The sequence below is a fragment of the Pangasianodon hypophthalmus genome, chromosome 13 (genome assembly GCF_027358585.1).
Source record: "Pangasianodon hypophthalmus isolate fPanHyp1 chromosome 13, fPanHyp1.pri, whole genome shotgun sequence".
In the NCBI taxonomy this organism is placed as follows: Eukaryota; Metazoa; Chordata; class Actinopteri; order Siluriformes; family Pangasiidae; genus Pangasianodon; species Pangasianodon hypophthalmus.
Window position 1 is genome coordinate 22,276,570 of NC_069722.1, and position 14,718 is coordinate 22,291,287.

Genomic DNA, 14,718 nt, shown 5'->3' on the forward strand with positions numbered 1-14,718 from the left:
GGAAAAAAAATAAATAAAAAAGGGACATGAAGTGTACTACAGTCATGAGAACAAGTTTGATCAACAAGAAGTTTGATAACAAACTGGATCCAGAGCCTTCAGGGCAGTAACTAAAGCCTGCCTATAAATCACCTCCCAGTAATCAAGAACTGGCAGGAATGTTGCCTCAACAATCGTATTGCTATTGTGCAAACGGAAACAGTTAATGAAAAATCCTGCTTTGTCTAGCAGGCCAACATTTTTTAAATGTAATATCAGATTAAAAAAATAGGAAGTCTGCAATAATATTGTCATGTGACGTGAACATTCGGGATCCTGTTTAGTCCAAATATTTATATCTGTATTCGCGACTGTTCTACACACATCTTTATTGTTTTCATTTGTACATGCCTGTGATATGTTCTATTGAATGCATTTGGTTCTATTTCCCAAAATATAAACAATCTAATAGCAAAATTAAACCACAGTGACCCTGACCAGGCAGTTACTAAGGATGTACGAATGAACTTGGTAAAAGCATTGAATTAAATGCATTGTTTTTACCTGAGTTTTGTATCTGACTGCTCAACTGCATGAAAGTACAAACCTCGAGCTTGGGCAACATTATGTCCCACAGGATCCCTGTCCTGATGCATACCTCTAGTTTTAACCAGCCGTGTGAATCTTTTTGTCAAAATAAAAGTGCTCTTCCTATCTGTATCTGTATTTGCATCTGTTTAGGACAAAATACCTTTTATAATCTATTCGTATTTGGTTGCATCCCTAATTTGTGTATATATACTGTATAGTTAGACACCATTTATGCTTCAGCTCATCCAGGTGAGAGATCTTGCTTTGAGTCACCTGTCTCCTTGGTTTTACAAAAACATGGAGAGCGATGCGATTAATTTCCCAGTATAGCAGTGTCACACACATGCACACACATTAATACCAGTCTGAATTATTTACGTTGTTTACCGAAGTCAGGGTGTATGGCCTGTCATTCTGACACCTGAGGCAATAAGGGTGGCGTTAACCCCATCACTTAACCTCAGTGGTTTACTTCTTTCATTTTCTTTTTCTTCTCTTTAGAATGAACAATTTATCACTCTCTGAACAACCTGCTCAGATACAGACCTTTTTTCTGTGCCTGAGATTCACATTCGCTCTTAGTGGATAGTGGATGGTATTTTTCTAGGGATTTGACTTCCGTGGGCTGAAATGTGATAATTAACCATCATATCCACTAAGTTTAATCATACCTCTAATTACACAGACAGAGATTCTTGTTACCCGTTCATCTGCAGGAGGCAAAATTTAGCGACGATCTCTTTTCTGCCGACTTTCTTTGCGCATGATCTCGCCAGAAGTCATTCGCAATTACTTTTAATACGATTTCAGTTAATGGCAGGTTTAATCCTTTTTCCAAGAAGCTATAGACTGTTACCTTTGACCTGTGACCTTCCTCTAAAACTTGTCTTAGTTGTTGCACCTAGCCAAAGAAAACTCTTTTTCAAATGAGATACAGTAAGCAGCACTTAATGCACTCGCAGAAGAATTACACCTCACCTATATAGACAATTACTGAGCATAATGATTTAATGCTGTAATTGTCCCTAGAGTGAACCCACTCAACCTGTCTGACGGTTTGTTTGAAGATAGACAGACAGATAGACAGACAGATAGCGACTGAGAACAAAGGGCTTTCTTAAAAGCATCTAAATGTTAATAAAGAGTAGTAACCTAAAATTTAAGACTAGGCTGTCATGTCTGCTGACTAATGCATACAGGACAAATGCAAGGTTGTTTCTTTTGCAAAAAAAAAAAAATGTAAACGCAAATGATATTTGAGTCCAATAAAGGTCTTTACTGGAAAAATGTACATACTGAGTGTACCATGTTCATGTCACAGCTATCTGTTTCTGTTTAGTCCACCAATCTTTATTTGCATTTAACTAGGAAGTGGGCGTGGCCAGCTACCTCACTCATGTTTACAATTGGTCTCGGCCAGATGCTTTGTGGAACTTTCAGGCAAGCTTTCTATTGATTAAGCTAGACAGCTATCTTTCAAAACAATGATCTCTTGCCCAAATCAGGGAACTGTTGTTTATAGTTGACAAAAAATAGCCATCTAATAATATCGGATCAGAATAGCGTCAATTTACATTATAATGCCTGTATGATTTTCCAGGAAGATTTGTTTTTAATAATGATCAAGAACAATCATTTAAGAACAACGAACAATGCATGAGCTATGGAACCGTGGGTCTGTAAATAAAAGTATGTATATTATGAATTTCGGGCTAGTATGTACAGAATAGTGCATCACCTGTTCTGAGCCATTTTAATGAACTTGGCTCAAGCTTGCATTGCATGCAAGTAAAAACCTCCCACTTGTGCCTGTAGGCCTATTTGTATCTGTTTACAACACATTATCAGTTCAATCCAAATGTATTCGTGTTTGGTTACATCCTTAAGAGGTAGAAATGGTTGCTCTCGCAGCATGGTGTGTGAATTCTGCCTCATTTCCACATCAATTCCTAAAGTGTCTCAACTAGAAATGTGTGCAGGGATGTTTTTTGTTTGTACCTGCCTGTGATATTTTCTAAGAAATTTAGTTGGTTATTTTACCCAAAATAAAAATATAAAAACATAAATATTAACTAGCAGTCTAATTTAAACCACTGGTTTAAGCATGCACAAGAGGAAAGTAAAAAAAAAAAAGTCATGTGACTTTTTTTTGTTGTTGTTATCGTTGTTGCTTCTCGCAGGATCTAGTCTCAGATAGATGCCCTTTCAATCAAAAAAAAAAAAAAAAAAAAAAGTCTGCCTACTATTTGTATCTGTTTTTGTATTCATTTAGTTCGCATTATCTGTTCAAGCTGAATAATGTATACATCTGTATTGTTTACCAGGTTAATTTATTCAGATCATTAAAATATGATTAGATGTTTGTTCACAAGGCACAAGAAATGTGGACATGACCTAAATCAGAAGGGTCTTTGTTTTTTTTTCTGTATTTTTAAATGAACCCTACCACTATGGAAAATGCTGGAAAGAAAACTGCCGAGGTAGATATCCCAGAATTATGTGTGTATTCTGCCGCTGACAGTTCCTCAACCTCTGTACACCTCTAGTCTCAACCAGATGCTTGATAAATCTTTCTGGCAAGCTTACGCACACCCGTAGGCTTCATATCTGACTGCTCGCCCGCATTAATGTAGAAACCTCCCACTCATATAACTTTTTTGTGTGGGTGTCCCATGGGATCCCAGCTCTGACAAACTCTAATGAAACTTTCTGGCAAGCACGTTTCCTATTTCTATCTGTTTAGAACACAATATCTGTTCATCCTGAATAATTTATTTGTATCGGGTTACATTCCTATTACACAACGAAGTCAAAATTCAATATATTCTCTACTTAAAATCAAAACTCCCACACACTGCATCTTAATGCCCAGGGACACTCACCTGCAAGGGTTTATATGAAGTACTCATTTTACTTCCAAAAATGAAAAAACTTTTCTTTCAAGCTCTAAATCTACTGTAATAGTAGCAAGGTGTAATGTGTGGTGAATCCATGATGTATCGTCAGCGTTCATGGCGGGGTCAAAACACATGCAGACATTTTGAAAGTAAGTGAAAATAAACAGGCATGGCTCAACAAGAAAAGAAACTAGAAATGAAAACAAGGCTTGGACTTGTCTTTATTTGTCACATTTAAAGTAACTATGACTCAATCAAGACTCCTTCCATAAATGTTAAACAAACATCTTCTTAGATGAAACTTCACCATATGTTTTTCTTGTTAAATAACATTTATTTTTTATTATTAGATTTAGTTTATGTGAAGCGTCTGCCATAAAAGTCAATGTAAATTAGTTGTTACTATAGAAACAATAACATGTTAGAACGAGTGCATTAATATAAACCCATGATTTGCAGCCAGGTAGAAATTATTCAGTAGCTTCTGACCAATCGGAATTGAGAAGTTAACAGTGCAGGGTTATAAACTCTAATAAAACCTACACCCAACAGCTCTTTACATTCAACAATTTCTGCCTCTCATGTCTTTCATTGCCTGTGTACGTGTTTTTTTGTTACTCGTAACTATTGTTAGGTCCCGTGTTTACTATACAGCAGCACCTGTGGCTTCTAAACACCACTGAGGCGAGACGTTTCTCCAGCTCAAGCTTGTAACCTCAGGCCACTACTTCCAAAGGAAGCACGCAAGGAAATTACCACCCAAAGGGAAAATTGTAGTGCATGCTATCATTCCTATCTTATCACCACGATTCACTGAGCTGACACTAAGCTGAACGACCCATAACGCATTATTCACTGGCTTTTCATGTCTTCTCAGGTGTAAAACATCAGCGAGATTGCTCTCAAACCAACGGCATCGCATGGAACCAAATCAGCTTAATGGAAGCCGAGCCTTTAGAAAACCGTGTCCAGCTGCCACAGCATGTAAACCGGCTTTGCTCAATAAGACCAAGGTTGTCAATCACCCTTCACAGTTCATTTGTGACATTCCAGTGTCAATGCTGTGACCTGTTATCCAACTGAGAGGCAAGGTTTCTGAACTTGGCCTGTTACGGCAGACCGAAAACATGCAACAGGAGGTTCTAACGTGTACCTGGAAAAAAAAAAGGGAGTGCAATCACACCAACACCTCCCACGCGCCAGCCAATCAATTCTCACGCCCCACTGCACCTCCCACGCAAGTGTTCTCACACTGGCCAAGCAAATGCTACCCCCTGATAACCGATACAGTCTGCAAGAAAGAGGCTTTTCTATTTCTTTCCATTTGCAAATGACTTATGGTACTTTCCAAACATTTGATTCCACTACCAAAGGTATTATTATTATTATTATTATTATTATTATTATTATTATTATTATTATTATTGTTTTCTTATATATTTCTGGATTATGAGAAATGTTAAATGGTTAGGTATCATTAATAAACTATAAACTAATGCTTTATATAAGGAATAAAACACAATGGGTCACAACCCATTCCTTTTATAGGAATATAATCAGTGAGGGTGTGGTGAGATGCCCCCCAGTGTGAAGCAGTGTTACTGGAATTTGATTATTTTCCTATAATAACACATGCTGAAGTGTTTATTCCTCTTATACCACAGTAATTTGCCAATGATTACATTTTTTCATTTAATAAAACATTGTCATACTTTTTATCCATTTGTAGTTACATTTAATGCTGCGAAAATAAGTTAGTTCCTGTTCTCACTTATGCTATAGCAGCATCAGCCTCTCTTTTTAAGTTCATACAAAATGTAACTTGTCATGTTACAGAGAAACCACATACTACTTACTACACACCTACTTCTTTAGACTTTCCCGGAAAACTTGGACAGCTTTATCCCTGTCCGTTACAAAGCGTGGAACTGGAGACTCCTACAATACATTTCTGTCTCTCCTCACAGAAAAAGAGATCACTGGTCACTCAAAAGAGATCATTAGGATTTCAACAGAGGTTAAATTGTATGGAGTTGTGAACGAGGACTTTATAAAGATTGATATTTGTTGAACAGCTGATATAAATGGGGTGGTGCCGTCTTTATAGATCAGTTATAATAATGTCGAGTTATAATAAGTTATAATGAGTTATTATAATAAAAACATCCGTGAATCAAGTTTTCACTTACACTCTAGCAGCTATAAACAGTCGTTGCCTCACCAGTCTCCCTTTTTTCTTTCATAAGACAAAAATGCAGCTCGTCATGCTACAGAGAAACTGCAAAGCATAATCTCCTCTATCCTGAAAACTTCCTGTGTTGGAAAATGAAAAAAAAAATAGTTACAGCTTCACCTCAGTGCTGAAACTGGAGACTCCTTCCATAAAAGTTAAATAAATGTCTCCTCACAGAGAACTTCACCATATCAACAGTTACACGTGAGTTGTTAATGCATTTACGTAGCATGTCTGCCGTGCGAGTCCCTGTGTAACATGCTACTATAGAAACGATAATGTATTACAACAATCCGTAAATATTTAAGTAAACCTTGTGGAAGAATTACTATGAGAGTTGCTGTTATAGAAAATTACAAGAGAAACACCTTCTGACCAATCAGAATTGAGAATTCAGTCTAACGACTTAATATCCCAGGATACACTGGTCTAAGAAGTATATATTGTTCCTGTTATTTTCACTGTAGAATAATTCACCACTGTATGATGAATAACTTTCAAAAAGGCTTAATTATAGTTAAGTATACAGTAGGAAGCAGTTAATTACACTTAAATCCAGTGCATTCAATCTGCTACTGTTGCACAATGTCTTTTCATCTGCAGACAAACAAAAAATGCAAATTTGGAAATACTGGAAAGAAGAAAGTCCTTAAGAGAGAGATAAAAGTGGTTTATAGACATGCACAGATTTACTCGCTGACCAAAAAGCATGCGCTGAGCCTCTCATTCTGTTAAACTGCACTTGTAAAGCATATCAGTGATTACACAGAGAATTATTGGTGGAGTTTAAGTTTGTCTTTATCATGGGGCAAACATTTTTTTTATTCACTCAGTTATTTACAAGTGCTGACGTACAGAGGGAGAGCAGCAACGCAGATTGTGTGTGTGTGTGTGTGTGTGTGTGTGTGTGTGATTACGTCACAGCTGGGTAGGCTTTATAAATGCTTCTCGCTTTTCTTCATGAGAACAACTGCTTTCACTCTCATAAGAGCAGCACGTGCTCCTCAACAAGACAAGGTAAAACCCTTTATCTGTCTGCATGTCTCTCTATCTATCTATCTATCTATCTATCTGTCTATCTATCTATATTACATATATTATACAAATACTATAGTGTTGGTGGGAAATATTTAACAACTATAATGTGCTGATTTGCTCAAAAGTCATAATTTTGGCTGAAATTTATGTGAAACCTTCTTTAAAACTCTAAAAACTGTTATTTAACAGTTTTTTTATGATTAATGTTTTTACATTACAATTACTTCTTTCTTACTTTTTATTTTGCAGATGTTGTACACATGTTTAGTAATACTTTTTAATTATTTTAATGTTTTATTTTACTGACAGCTTTTGATTTGATTTAATTTTACTTATTTATTTGTACTTTTGTATTTTATTTCTTTTTTTTTTTACCTATTATGCAATAAGTTGTTCTCATGCTTCTCTATCTATCTATCTGTCTATCTATCTATCTATCTATCTATCTGATTTGCTCAAATTCATTACTAAATTCTACAATATTTCAATAGGAGATAACATTCAGTAAGTAGCAGATCTTGTACTTACAATTGTTCTCTTTTTGTCTCTCTAATTCCACCTTCCTCAAACACACACATAAACACACACATACACACAGGATGAACTGTGGTGTGTGTGTGTGCGTGCTTCTGGCCGCCTTCTCGGTCACCTTTGCGGCTCGCACCCGCTCCTCTCCCGCGCAGGATGAGAACGATGCTCTGCCCTCGCAGATGGACTCCAGTGTGAGCGCGGGACACGATGCCAACCCCCGCGCCAACCTCAACGAGCTGCTGGCCAGACTTATCTCCAGGAAAGGTGAGAAACACACACTTTCACACACACACACACACACACAGAGTGACTAGGGTTAAACTGACAGGTATGTACTACTACCTGCATTTAAAATTGTTTAGAGAGAGAGGGAGAGAGTGAGGGAGGGAGGGAAAGACAGAGAGATCAGAGAGACAGAGAGAAAGAAAGAGTGAGAGCGAGATACAGAGAGAGGGACAGAGAAACTGAGAGAAAGACAGAAACAGAGAGAGAGAAATCAGAGAGAGAGAGTGAGAGAGAGAGGGACAGAGAGAACCCGAGAGCAAGACAGAAACAGAGAGAGAGAGAGAAACAGCTTTTAATTAATTCTGTGAAGATGAATTTTGTTGATTTTATACTGATTCTCAATTTTACAGATTTTTTTCCTGTTTTTTCAGACTTTTTTTTATTCATTTTATCTAGATTTGAATTATTTGTTTTAAATTATTCTAGTTTCTTTTAATTTACATTTTCAAAATTATTTTTAATTAGTATTTTCCTTTTTGATCCTTTCTATGAATTTCATTTATTTGGTTGTCTACGGAAATAAGAGGGTTTGAATCTAATTGAAAATCAGAAGAGAGACAAAGAACGAGAGAGAGAGAGAGAGAGAGAGAGAGAGAGAAAGGAGAGAATAAATTTAAAAAACCTTTTTTTATGTCTTTGTCAAGAAAAAAGATTTTAAAAAGACTGCTTGAAAAAAGGAGGATTAGTGCAGTGCTCATCATTATCTTTACTGTGTGTGTGTGTGTGTGTGTGTGTGTGATGAAGTTCCTCAGTTCATCAGTTATTTTCAAAGTCCAGTGCAGTCGTATCCCAGGGCAACGCTGCAATTTAGCTTAAAGCAAGACGGTAAAAATGTCCAACTGCTAAACACACTGAATAATGAGGTTGCATTAGTGGCTCAACAGCTGATTTACTGAGAATTGGCTATAACATACATCACAACATGCAACACACACACACTGCTGCATTTCTCGACCTTTCAGAATATCATCATTACACCTGCATTCCTTCTGCAGGTAAGAGGAAGAGACACACACACACATGAAGACACACACACACACACACACACACACCATTAGGACTGAAAGTATTCTTTCAGAGCTAATTCCAAAGCCGGAGAATTTTGGATGTGTGTGTGTGTGTGTGTGTGTGCGTGTGTGTGTGTGCGTGTGTGTGTGTGTGTGTGTGTGTGTGTGTGTTCAAATGATGACTGAATTAACAAAAACAAAGGGAAAAAAAAAACATTTCTCATCAACAAAGCGCATTGTGCTATGAATTTTTTTCTTATCTTCTTTTTTAATTAATTCATTTGTTTGTTTTTACATCTATTTAGTGGTTTAAATTCACTAACTGTCCTGCAGTGTGATTTATAGCAAGTTTGTAAGGTTAAAAAAAGAATTGAAAAATAAATTTCATCAAATTCCATAAATACATAAATTATGTGTGATGTAAATTGGTGCCGAAAAAAAAAGAAAAATGATCAAATGTGCGGATTTTTTTTAAATTACATTTCCTAGTAACCAATAATTTATATAAGTGTTTTCTTAAAATGAACACCATCTGAAAAAAAATCCACTTCTGTTTTTTTTTTCCATTTACCAAAATACAGCATACCATAGTGACACTCTGTCTATGTCTGTCTCTATCTCAGTTATCTATCTGTGTCCTGGCAAATTAATAGACGTTTAATTATATGCCACAGCAGTTTTATTAAATCATTTTATTTGTTTTTGTCAGCAGAGGATTCAGAAGGCTTTCATTACCTCGACTAATGGTTTGCTGAACTTCAGTATAATTGAAATGTGTTACAACATCTCAGTGTGACGTGTTCAGCCTTCTGGCTGTTTCTGAAAACACGGTAACACGAACAGGCCTAAACAGGAACCTCAAACAGCTGGGTGCGCGCCTGAGAGAAGGATATTAGCTTACAGCTTCAGTGCCGTCTAATTGCGAATCCTCCCAGGGCGTAATTCCCTTTGTTCCTTCTCTTTTGAGCGTGCTAGCATAATCGTGGCTGAGCACGAACTACAAGGCACTTCGGATAAATGCCATCGCAACGGTCAACAACAGTAAACACTGAGTTGCATCACATGCACCATCATGGCCCAGGGCTTCTGAGTGAAGTGCTTAGTGCTGTGGTTCGGAGGAATCGCACTACAGTTAGCAGTGCACAGAGCGACTGTGTGCATGTGGGTGCATTGCACGTAGACATGTAGCGTGGGCTGAAACGCAACAGCTAGGCAACATTTAAAAGAAACCAGTTAGCATTAATCTCCTAATAGGCCCAACCACACATCTACACACACGCACACACATCCACACACACATACACTTTCCCTCTGTGTGTGTCTGTGCGAATTACTTTGCAAGTGTGGGAAGTGTGAACTTCACACACATCTATAATTTGCACTGAAGCGGACTAGAAATGTGTGTGTTGCACGTGGTAAGAAGTCTCCCATCTGTTGCATTAGTATCACACCTAACAGCATTTTCAGCAACTTTCACCAACACACACACACCGTGCCACGATACTGAAAAAAGTTTTTGGCCATTCCTACTGAAAGGGACAGTCTGCACGATAATCCTAGATATTTTGCTCAATACTGGAATTGCAAAATATTATTCACAATTCTTCAGGAACGAATGAAGCTTAGCATTTTATCATTTTAAGTAAACAAAAACAGGCTTTTGTTTGATGGTGTACAAAAAATTTATATCACTAGACAATTGGACATTTCCCAAACAAATGTATTAGTTTTATTCAAGAATTAAAAAAAAAAAAAAACAACAGGAATACCAGAAATTTAGTCTATTGAAATGCCATTAAGTATAGCATAATGTTTTTAAAAATTCAATAAATAAATATATAAAATACGAGGCATACTACTATACTATTTTCTACACTTATAAGAAAAGACCAATGCTTAACAAAAAAAATTCCTATAAAATTCTAAGAATTTATTGTAAGGACTTGTGTTTTGTATATTTCATTTATTTATATTATTATTTTAGTTTTCCTTTTTCTATTTTTCTTGTAATAATTAGAAAATATTAAATATATATCTAAACAGACAAACAGGAAAACTATGGCTCGACATTTAATGCTCCATAGTCAATAAAAGCTAACTTTAACCAACTAGCTCCAGCTACCTTTAGCTAAGCTTGAAGCCCAAACTTGTGTTCACTACTACTATATGATTATTTGTTCACTTTTTAGAAATTAGGTATTAGATGTAAAAAGGTAGGTGTTTTGCTCTGTCGTTATATGAACCAACATTTCACATTTACATGCTAGACTCTCGCAGATACTTTCATCCAAACCTACAAGTGCGAATCACTTAAAGAGCTGAGAGCTGAAAGCTTCACAGGTGCCGTCAGACAAAAAAGGAGCAAAAACTAAGATGAATGTCTCCATCTGCCATCTCTGCGCTATTAAGTGTGAGCTGAAATTAGCACTCTTTCTGCTATTCAGCTAATTAGGCTTTAATTAAGGCTGATCAGTAAGACGTTTGCTCGTTTTAACTTACAAACAGGTCCAGAACTTCTGCTTATGTCTTAGAAAACCTAGAAAAGAAGAATCGTTTGCTAAATCTGACAGAGAAATGTGTGTAACATGGTGGAACGATGCACTAATATTCCACCTTTAACACAAAATGCTAGATTCCCAACATGTCTCATTTAAATGGTAAAAACTGTGAGAACACGCCTAGCATAAGATAGCTAATGACTGAAGGCATTTCTGTAGCTAGCACGAAGTCTTGTACTGTATTTACACAATGGAAAGGCACAATGACACTGGAAATGTGACAAAAGTGTCTGGAATAACTACATTTCCCTCAGATATGTTGGTACATTACTAAGAAAAGACTCCATACAACTAAAATTACAGTGTATTAGCATTAGCTGTAAACCAAGCTGGGTTGCAGCATTTTGAGTAATTCAACTTAGCAGACAGTTGATAGTGCAAGACTGGGACATTAATAAGAATCTTCTTATAAACACGGTGAACATGATGCTATTTAAACATAGACAGTTTAGTTAACACTCTTTAGGAATCATTTCTATGATTTATTTATTATTTATATTATTTTATACTCTGAGGAATTCTTAGATGTAGCTGAATTAGCAAACCATATACGAAGGAAATTTGTTAACATATATTTTTAAGATGTTAATTTAATTGAGGTAATTAGAAAAAAACATTTAAAGTGTTTTATATAGAGTATATTGACATAGATTGCATATGGTATATCTGGAAATTGAATGGAGACCATCTGTATGTAGGATAAAATAAGAAAATATATGCACATTTTTCTTCAAAATGGGGAAAGTACAAGTTTGAAGTACCCCCGAGACGTCTCTAACGATGCATCCGAGCATGGATCGGAGCCAGAAATGCAAAAGAAGCTCTTGGACGTGGGTGAAATGAATCAGAGAGAGAACATCTGGAGCAGATATGCATCTGTCATACCAATTCCAACAAAGATGAAAACCTACGCTTCTTGCTTCCGTGTCTGTCTCTCCTTCTGTCAAAGTCTCATTTACTGACAGAGAGAAACTTCACAAAGTGAGAGCCTCTCTATCGCAGCAAAAGTCTCATTAATAGAGTTGAGTGCAGAAGTTTTCACGATAATCCATGGGTAAAATGTGCCTCTACTTTACAATTCATATGTAAAAAATTGAACTCAAAGAAGGTACCAATTGAACATAAAGGATTAAGCAAAATCAGAAGAAAAAAAAATTGGAAAAAAAAACAACAATAAGAAGACTTCACCAGACCTGATATGAAGGAGGAACTATATGACACCTGGAAGATTTACAACAAAAATGTCAAAAATAATGTATTATTATTTAAATAATGTAATGTAATGTAATAGTAAATGATTATGAGGTGTTTATCCAAACTGGGACCCCAACATAAGTAGAGGGAATGGACTTTTTTTTTTTTTTTTTTTTTAAGACAGGGACAAACTGAATTCTTGTCTTCAGTAAATGCTGTATCCTGATCAGGGTTGTTAATAACTAATGTGTTTTTTTTTCTTTTGGGAAATAGAACGAACTAAATTCATTAGAATATGTTATAGGCAAGTACCAACAAGAGTAGGCAGGATTGGGATTAAAAAAAAAAAAAAAAAACAGCCCTGCACGCCATTGGGAAATTAGCTGCTAGGAAATTATTCGAGAATATTTATATCACAGTCAGGCAGGGAAAAAGCAAATATGATATCACTTTGAATTTTTCTATTGTTAATATCATCTAGACTACTTGACCATTTGATAATGAAGAAATAATGCTGTTAACTCAAAAATGGTTTCAAAATCTGATTTATGTTATAAATGTTTCAAGATTTTAGGTTTAAGTTTCACTCTAGTAGGGAAGCAACCAAATATGAATACATTATATTGAATGAACAGATCATGCTTTCTAAATGGATACAAATACAACTACGAATAGGAGGCACACTATTTTTTTTTTAATTCATGGAACAAGTGCAAGTCACACTTAAGGGAGGTTTTTACATTTATTAATGAGATATAAAGCTCATGAGGACAAACAAAAACCACGATTGTTAATGTGAGCGATGCATTTACAGCATTCATTCATTCATCCTTAGTAACTGCCTGGGCTGCTGTGGTTTAAATTAGGCTACCAGTTTGTTTATATTTTACAGAATAGAACCAACTAAATTCGTAAGAATATATCACTGGCAGGTGTAAACAAAAGTAATAATTGATTAAGAAAACTCCTGCGCACATTTCTATTTTAAAGAAAGAAAGAAAAATATCTTCAGGTTTTAGGCCACGCTCGAATTCTGATACACTGCATTGCATTACACCTCTACACTCTAGGCTTAACTCACCATGCACCACAAATTTCAATATGTGATCTCTTGCATGAAAGTACAGCTAAATTAAACTTCATTTCATTCTCACTCTGGTCTCTCTCAGGTTCTGTTCGTCGGAACTCGATGGCGAACAGCAAGGCAAGCGCTTTGAGTGCTAACCACCGGATAAAAGACCGAGACTACCTGGGCTGGATGGACTTCGGTCGCCGGAGTGCCGAGGAATATGATTACTCCTCATGAGGGACCACGCCTCACCCCTCACTTTCCCAAATAAAGAATATATTTATTACTATTCGCCCTCTTCTTATAATGATGCTGATGATGTATTTGATGTATATGTTTGTAAATTGATGATGCAATATACACTTATGCCAAATTTTTTCAGAAAGGTCTAAGTTTTTTTTTTTATTTTTGTCATTTGCTTTTGTGGTCTTGTGAGTGACTGGGGAAAAGAAAGCTGGTCTGGGTGACACAGCGCTGTTTATGTGTTTCCAATAAACCAGGTCAGAATTCGACTTTGGCCTCAAACCCTGCAGGCTCTGTCCTTCAAAATCATTGCTCATGACACTATATTACCCACAAGTTCTAGTGCTAATGGGGGCAGGTGACCACAAAAAGCTTGTGCAATAGGATCTGGGGAAAAGTGCTAAGAGGTGTTAAGTGCTTCATGGTTAATGATGCATCATGGAAGTGGAAATGAAGTTTACCGCCTCAAACGCAACACTCAAGACAACATGGATGATGGAGAGGATGGTACTGCTTTGCCCATCATTACAATGAAAAGTATTTTGCATTTTGTTACATATCATTACATAATTATTGTTATTGTTTCGTTATCTGACTAATGAGAACAGATGAAGTAACAGTTCACCTACAGGAATGGAAAACGTGTACTGAAAATCAGATATAAAGCATTTTATGATATTCCACAAACACATGCTAGATTCAAAACAGGTAGTGTTCACAGTGTTTATGAGGAGATTCCATTTTTTTGAAAAATCGGAAGGTTGATCATCCGAAATATGTCAACAATAACAATTTTTTTTAAAGAAAAACACATCATATTTACTAGATAATAGTTACATTAAACACTGGGGAATGTCTGCAAAACAAGTTCCTGTTATCTTTGTTATACTGTAGCACACTCGTTTCCTCAACAATTCAATTAAATTCAATTTTACTTGTATAGGGTGTTTAACAATGGACATTGTCAAACAGCAGCTTTATAGAAATCTGGATATAAAATTTTAATTTTAATTTAAATTCAAAGACCCCATCCCGATAACTTTCCTGTGTCAGAAGTTGCAGTTTTATCTGTGACTGTTAAAAAGCGCTGACA

The 14,718-nt window shown here is 36.1% G+C and overlaps 1 protein-coding gene across 1 annotated transcript; it reads left to right on the top strand.

The window, feature by feature from the left end:
* Positions 1–6,599: 6,599 nt before the first annotated feature.
* Positions 6,600–13,755, top strand: cckb (cholecystokinin b). Its single transcript, XM_026947097.3, has 3 exons — positions 6,600–6,717; positions 7,337–7,533; positions 13,483–13,755. Exons 2-3 carry the CDS (start codon positions 7,338–7,340, stop codon positions 13,617–13,619), a joined length of 333 nt encoding a protein of 110 aa, XP_026802898.1. The 5' UTR covers positions 6,600–6,717; position 7,337; the 3' UTR covers positions 13,620–13,755.
* Positions 13,756–14,718: the final 963 nt, after the last annotated feature.